General features: G+C 41.1%; 2 protein-coding genes across 2 annotated transcripts; both read right to left on the reverse strand.

The window, feature by feature from the left end:
• Window positions 1-2026: 2026 nt before the first annotated feature.
• Window positions 2027-3848, reverse strand: LOC117901868 (glycoprotein 3-alpha-L-fucosyltransferase A-like). The gene is made up of 4 exons (XM_034812824.1): window positions 3598-3848; window positions 2999-3535; window positions 2733-2916; window positions 2027-2665 (listed from the first exon to the last, which is right to left on the reverse strand). Exons 1-4 carry the CDS (start codon window positions 3684-3686, stop codon window positions 2117-2119), a joined length of 1359 nt encoding a protein of 452 aa, XP_034668715.1. The 5' UTR covers window positions 3687-3848; the 3' UTR covers window positions 2027-2116.
• Window positions 3849-4582: 734 nt separating this feature from the next.
• LOC117901867 (glycoprotein 3-alpha-L-fucosyltransferase A-like) lies at window positions 4583-6213 on the reverse strand. Its single transcript, XM_034812823.1, has 4 exons — window positions 6087-6213; window positions 5441-6028; window positions 5195-5378; window positions 4583-5142 (listed from the first exon to the last, which is right to left on the reverse strand). Exons 1-4 carry the CDS (start codon window positions 6164-6166, stop codon window positions 4618-4620), a joined length of 1377 nt encoding a protein of 458 aa, XP_034668714.1. The 5' UTR covers window positions 6167-6213; the 3' UTR covers window positions 4583-4617.
• Between the last annotated feature and the right edge of the window lie 1112 nt (window positions 6214-7325).

Raw genomic sequence — 7325 nt, forward strand, 5'->3', positions numbered from 1 at the left:
TAGAGAGACGTAGTTAATGGATTTTTAAAATATTGAATAGAAACCGCAGAGCCCACAGAAAAAAGCAAAACAATCACTTTTTCTGTTTATTGGTATGTTTTCTTAAATTTTTGGACACGTTACATTACAAGACGTAATGACAAGCGTAAAATTTATTTTATTTTATTTGTGTAACTTTTTGCACGACAATTACGGAACTCGATTTAAATTTATTGCACATTTACATACGACCCAATATTGCCAAAATTAAAAGACAAAACGCAGACGAAAAGACAGAACGAAAGGCAGAATTAAATATATAGTATATATAATTAGAGAGACGACTCAGCAACGTTATCAAGACAACAGATTCTGACAAACTAAAAAACACTCATGAAGGAAAAGAACACCAACGAAACGAAATGATACACACACAAAATTTTAATCAAATCAGTGAAAATTACATTCGTTCGAGGGCGACACACGCAAAGTACTCAGTAATGCTGATCGGTGATAGTGCCGCTGATCAGCGATCGAATTAAGAGGCGGCAGGGCACACACAAACACACACACATATAATATACAATCAACTCTCGAGCAGCAGCAATGAATAGAGAGATGCCGACCGAGAGAGCGTAGAAAAAAAGAGCGTGGCTCGCTTGTTATTTTCGAATTTTGATAAGAACCATTTCGAATCGATTGTTCAGTTTGTTGGCATTTAAGTTCGAAAAAAAAATAGCAAGCCCCAGCAGCGTAGAATAAAGATCAATGTAAGTGGGCATGGGCACGATAGATAGATAGAGTGGGGCGAGCATTCTTATCTGTTATCAAGGGAGCGGAATATGTGTGGCTGGTGTCACTTGAGCTGTGACTAGAGGTTTTTTGGGAACTGACCTTTTCCAAGAGCGTTTGATTTTGAATATATTCAGATGGTAAGAAAAAACATTCGAAACTAAATCGTTAACAGAAAAAATATGCAACTTGCAATTAGGTATTATAGGCAGTACAAATCATGAAAAATTGGCTTTAGTATTTTAAGAGAAGACAAAGGGATCCTTGTAGCTGTTGTATGAAAATAATCACTATCAACAATGGAAAAAAGAAGCTTGTACTCCATTTAATATTATGCCATGTTGCAATGTCGGTAAAGTAACAAAAGTCTAACAGACTTACATGTTAGGTTAGGTTAGGTTGAAGGGTACAAATTCAAAATGGGTCTGTAAGCAACATAAATCTGCTTTTCCAACAATAATTGTTTGTTTATAAGAGTCAAACATATTTATAATTACTGTTGGGAAATACAGAGCAAATCAAGTCTCTGCGGGCGAAAAGATTATTTTCCTTTGAATGCTCACACTTACACCAGTTTGTGTTAAAATCGAATAAATTCCCAGTTCCCAAACAATTTCCCAGTTATAGCTTTAAGGCGTCAACGAACCTAACAAATAATAAATCGATTAAGTCCCATACCTAAATTAATATAAACCCTTACCCTGGCCGACTTCAATAAATGTCTCTCAAATCCCAAAAATTATGTCTGCGACTTAACCACCAATCAAAACGAAAGTAAACATAATGCAATTCCTATTTTATTTTGGGCCCATGTTCAGGTATGTTCAACATGTTACACGGCCACCCAACGCTTGCGTTGTCATCGCTCATGCGACACATGTCGCCAGCATTTTCCAAATGAAAATAATTTTCTTGGATTTAATCCGTTCCATTCGCAAGAATCCTCCAACCCGAACGAGTAAGATAATAATCCCATTCATTCATTTTGAATCAAACTTTATTCACTAGCTAGTTCTTATAGTCTCAGAGAACGAGGCGTCGAACAAGACGGACGGACGGACGGACAGACATGCAGACAGACAGACAGACATGGCCATATCGACTCAGCTATTGATCCTGATCAAGAAAATATATATTCTTCAACACTATCAGTGTATACATATACATTTTTCCACCACAAATACAATATACCCTATTTACTCTTCGAGTACCGGGTATAAACTTTGTAAGTGACAAAATTTTTGGAAAAGCCCAATCTCCAAGATTCCCGCTGTACCCGAACATTTAACGCTTTGCTCTTCTTGAGCCACACTATTTTCGAATGTAGTAAATGACTATATTTTTTTTAATCTCTCATCATCGGATAGCCGATGGGTAGACCACCACGGTGGTTCGTTCCGTCATACGTTTTGGCACGCCCCTTCCAGGAGCTAAGGCTGCACATTCCCGAGCTAAGATTTTCGTTGCTGGAACGATTCTGCTGTTGCTTTCGCAAGTCAGCATCATAGTGCAACATGGCACACACTCGACACCAGAAGTACGTTTCAATAAATTCGCCCGTTCCCCTCCACATAAAGTACGAATTGTACAGCTCATCATTCCTATCCAGAACTTTGAGGTACGCGGCCAACGCCTTTGGCGAGTCAAAATTATCCACATGTATGAAAGAGTGACGAGGTGCGAGTGCCAGATAGTCCTCCGGTCGGGCCCCCATCACAATGGGCACCACACCACGATCCAAAGCATTCACAAGAAATTTCTGTGTGATGTAATCCTTGCAGTTGCAGTTCTCAAACGCCAAATAGAACTTGTAATTTTTTTCGAGTAACTTGAAGCATTTTTCTGGCGTTGACTTTGAGCACCTCAACTTGCCACATTCGCCATATATGTCCACCTGTTAAAATAAAGGAAAATTAGATCAGTTTAAACAGGAACGAGTGATGCCGCCGCCTCAACTCTACCTCGATATATTTTTGCAGCTCAAGGGCATACTTAAATCTATTGTTTTCTGTTTTACAATTGGACACGAACCAGGCCACCTTTTTCCGTTTGTGCTCGGCAAAGTTTCGATCCTGGGGTTTGTCCTGAAACTGTTCATTGTAGTACATCCACTTCATATAAGGCGCAACGATGGTGCTTTCGCGCCTGTCAATAAAGAAACGAAAAACGATTATTCCCCGATTATTCCCGATTATTTAATGGCACTACAATTTACATTTTTGCTCACCTGTAAGAAGCCGTCCAGTTAATGGTATCGGGCGCTTGTACATACTTAGCCCTAGAGAAGATCATGTTGATTTGCTTGGATTTTCTTAGAGGTTTACCCATTGGTTTTACAAACTCTTTATGGATGATCATGTCGGCAGTGTCGGCCAACGCGTTATCTTCAGTTATTTGACAGGTATCTACTGGACACTTGTCGCTCAGAAAGATTTCGCGGCCCTTCGTCACATTCCACTTGAGCAGTCCATGGGGCAGTAGAATCGTTTTAAGCTTGCCACTGGTCTTGATTTCCGCGTAGTTGTGCGGAACGTACATCAGTTGGTTGGCAATGCGATCATTTTGAAGTACTTGATCGGGCAACAATTTGTGAACGATAGCTTGTCTTTGTACGCCAAGGCTGTAGTCAATAGCCGGACCGGGATATAATTCCCCATTTTTAAAGTACCAGGGCTTCTTGGCAATCGCAGGCGACTTTGGCTTGACTTCTCTTTTCTGCTGCTGATCTACGGGTACAATCTGTTCATCCAGTCCATCATTTTTCCTTGCGAAATCAATTGCTTAAAGCTAAGTTATTTACCTGCAGGCTCATCCCCCAATACTCACTGAAAATTAAATCGAATGATGGCCAAAAGACCGCCGATCAATGCGAAATAAACACATTTCTTGATCGAACACTTTCTTCGTATACGCATGGTCGATTTGGTTATTTGTTTAAACAAGTCTTGCAATTAAAATTACAACAGTTTGCCATATACAGTTCTTGGACGCAAGGCGAAAATTTAGTTAATTACTTTCTGAAAAATGTATGTTTTTATATGAGCACTAAATAATTTCTATATCAACACGCTTGGCAAATCAAATCGAATAAAAGATTTCAAAGCCAGTTGAGTTTTTTCTTGCTAGAACGGTACAACGCCGAAAGCTCAATATATACAATTTTCAAAGGTTTTTTTTTTTTTTTGGAGCCGTGTTTTAACTTTATTTAAGATCTGTCTTTCGCAGACAATTATTAAATTTCCTCTTTGGGTACTTGGCAATCTTATTTCAGTTATCTAGAATATAGTATGTCGATCTACACCCATACAATTAACGAGCCGTTTTTGCGTTTGTGTGTGAAGACGCACGCAAAACGGAACATTGGTATTGGTACGAATCACTGTAATACGCTTGTACATTTCAGAGCTGGGCAAAAAAAGTGGCTCGTGCGCACAGCACGAGTGGGAATGACGGACACCTTTAAGCAAACACATTGAGGCGCCAACTGCCTGCATACAATTTCTGGATGATCGGCTCCCAGGGCCTTCGGCTCGAGTATCTGATGTCTTCGGCTGAGAGTTTGGCGCTCTTCGCGTTGAATGGGAGCTCAGTGTATGTGCGTGTAAACTGGTTCTCATTGTTCTAATTGGTTCTAATTGTTAGCATCATTGCTTGAGCAAGATGAATTAGTAACAAAGTGACATTAGTAACATGGACCCCTCAGCAAAAGCTGGGAATGGTGAATACCATTACACACAGCAACCATGTGTGAATACATCTCGAGTGATTCGATCCAAATTTCAATACACTTTGCAGTTTGTTGCAGGTTGTTTTACAGTTTGTATTTATATTCTGTTGGAACATGTTTTAGCTTGAATGAACTTGGCTTGGGTCTAAGCCCACTTTTGTGAAATTGTTCCAGGTTCCGTTGGTGCAAACGTTCGGGCCACCCCACCAGTCATTGTAATCCTTATAAAAGTACGGCTTTTTCAGCTGAACTTTGTTATGCAGCATGGCACAGACCCGACACCAGAAGTGCGTATTAATAAACTCCCCCGTCCCTTTCCACAAGAAGTACGAGTTGTACAGATCGTCATCAGCGTCCAGAACCATCAGGTACTCGGCCAAATCCTTTGGCGAGCCAAAACTATCGACGTGTAAGTAGGAGTCATGAGGTGCGAGTGCCGCGTAGTCCTGCGGGTGGGCTCCCATCACAATCGGCAGCACCCCTCGATCCAGGGCATTCACAAGATATTTCTCCGAGATGTAATCCTTGCAGTTGGAGTTTTCAAATGCCAAATAGAACTTGTAATCTGTTTCGAGTAACTTGAAGCACTTTTCTGAGGTAACACGCGAGCATTGCAACGTGCCACAGGCGCCATAAATATCCACCTTAATGAACAACGAGAATTATATCACTTGAAAGAATTAGAATCATCATTACCTCGATGTGCTTTTGGAGCTCTAGAGCATACTCAAGTCTGCCATTATCTGCGTTACAATTGGACACAAACCAGGCCACCTTCTTTGTTTTGTTCTCGGCATAGTTTCGATCCTGCGCTCTCTGCTGCACGTTGTCATCGTAGTACACCCACTTCGAATAGGGCGTAACTATAGAGCTGTCGCGCCTGCCAATTAAAGAGCAAACTTATTCCCTGTTTTAAAGGCAAAAAATGGATGGCAGAGTCACCTGTAACTGGCCGTCCAGTTAATGGCATCGGGCACGTTTAATTCTAGTGTGTTAAAAGGACATTCAAGATTGTAGAGCATCGTGATTTGACTCGTATATAGGGCACGGATCCTGCGCACTGAACTTACTTTTGCCGTGGGTGTGTAGCGGTCCTTATAGAGGATCATTTCGACATCTTCGACCATACCCATATCGTCAGTTAATTGACAGGTATCCACAGGACACTTGTCGCTCACAAACACATCACGGCCCTTCGTCACATTCCACTTAAGCAGACCATTATAGAGGAGAATGGTTTTTATCTGACGGCTGGCCTTGACGTCCCCGTAGTCGTACGGCACGTACATCAGCTGGTTGACAATGCGATCGGTTTGAGACAGTCGTAGATCCGGCAGCAACCAATAATCGGGTATATACAAGTTTCTCGAGTATTCCTTTGCCGGACTGGGATATAATTCACCATTTTTAAAGAACCAAAGCTTCTTTGCAGAAGTTGGTTCACTGGAAGAGGGCGGCTTCAGGTGCTGGCTAGAGTCAATTTCCGTTGTACGTACGGGTCCAATCTGCTGGTCAGCTCCTTCATATTCTCTGGCACATCAATTTTTTAGTTCTTTTGGATTAGAGCTATTATTTTTCTGTTACTCACTTGATTGACAAAAAAAATATTACCAGAAGAGCGCAGATCAGTGCGAAACAAATACATCTCTTGATCGGTGGTATTCGCATGGTCGGCTAATAACTGCTTTCAACTTAGACTTAGACCATATAACGTTCTAAATTTAAGGTCAATACTTTTACAAATTTATAATTGTCGAATATTATGGAAATGGAAATTATATAACTACAAAAACTGGACTTGCAGCTTGACAATGAAATCAACTGATATAACAGATTTAAAAGCATTCCGTTTCGAGCTTTCCAGCAATTGAAGCTCGCGCGCACAACATTTAAACGAAGAGGCACGAAATGAACGCGTGTGTGTGACACTCTTTTCGAGTTTATTTGAATTGCATTTTTTTTGTCTGCATTCGTTAATGCCGTTTCCAGCTAAGTCGGTAGCCAGAACTAAGCCTTCAGACGTACTTTTCGGTTCCACCCATACACAAATAGGATGCGGTGCTGCCGTTAGGTGGTGCAAGCCGCTCCAGAAACCGATAATAATTTACGATGACACAGAACGCAACACATTTATCTCGAATAAATAGAACAAAATTTGATTACACTTCGCAATTCGCTGGTTGTCGCTTTGTGTTTAGCACTGAGAGGTAAGGGAAACACGTACAGCGCTCTTACGAAGACCCTTACGAAGTGAGACCTCTCGTTCGGCGATCAGCCACTGAGCATCAGCAACTGAGACCAACGAGTGGAAGCTCGAAGTGTCTTTTTGTTGTAGTTGTGTTAGGGTTTGGTTGTTACTATGTCTATGCAGGCAAAGAGGTAGGCATCATATGTACATACATACATTTGCAAGACACTTTCGGCTCAGCGAAGTTTCTCGAGTGAGAGAACGCCTGAAGCGAGCGGCAAACAGATTTTTGTGGCTACATGGCTACATGCAAAAAGGGACATGCAAAATACGCCATGTAACATCCCTTACATCAAAAACCACAAAATGCCACCTCCTGATGTTAAATTTCCCAGCAATGGCGAATCAATAAATGACCACAGAACACAAGTTAATAGCATCAGTTACTACTATCAAACACCAAAAAAGACGCAAACAAAAAAGGATACAGATACAAGGTATCTCCGCACAGTGGCAGAGCACTCCATTCAATTCCTAATGGTCGGTAATTTGCCAGAACACCCGAAGGCCTCAAGAACCATTTTAGAGTGTGGCAAAGAAATTAGCCATCATTTAGTGTAATGAGCATAATAATAGCAA

This window comes from Drosophila subobscura, chromosome U (genome assembly GCF_008121235.1).
Source record: "Drosophila subobscura isolate 14011-0131.10 chromosome U, UCBerk_Dsub_1.0, whole genome shotgun sequence".
NCBI lineage: Eukaryota > Metazoa > Arthropoda > Insecta > Diptera > Drosophilidae > Drosophila > Drosophila subobscura.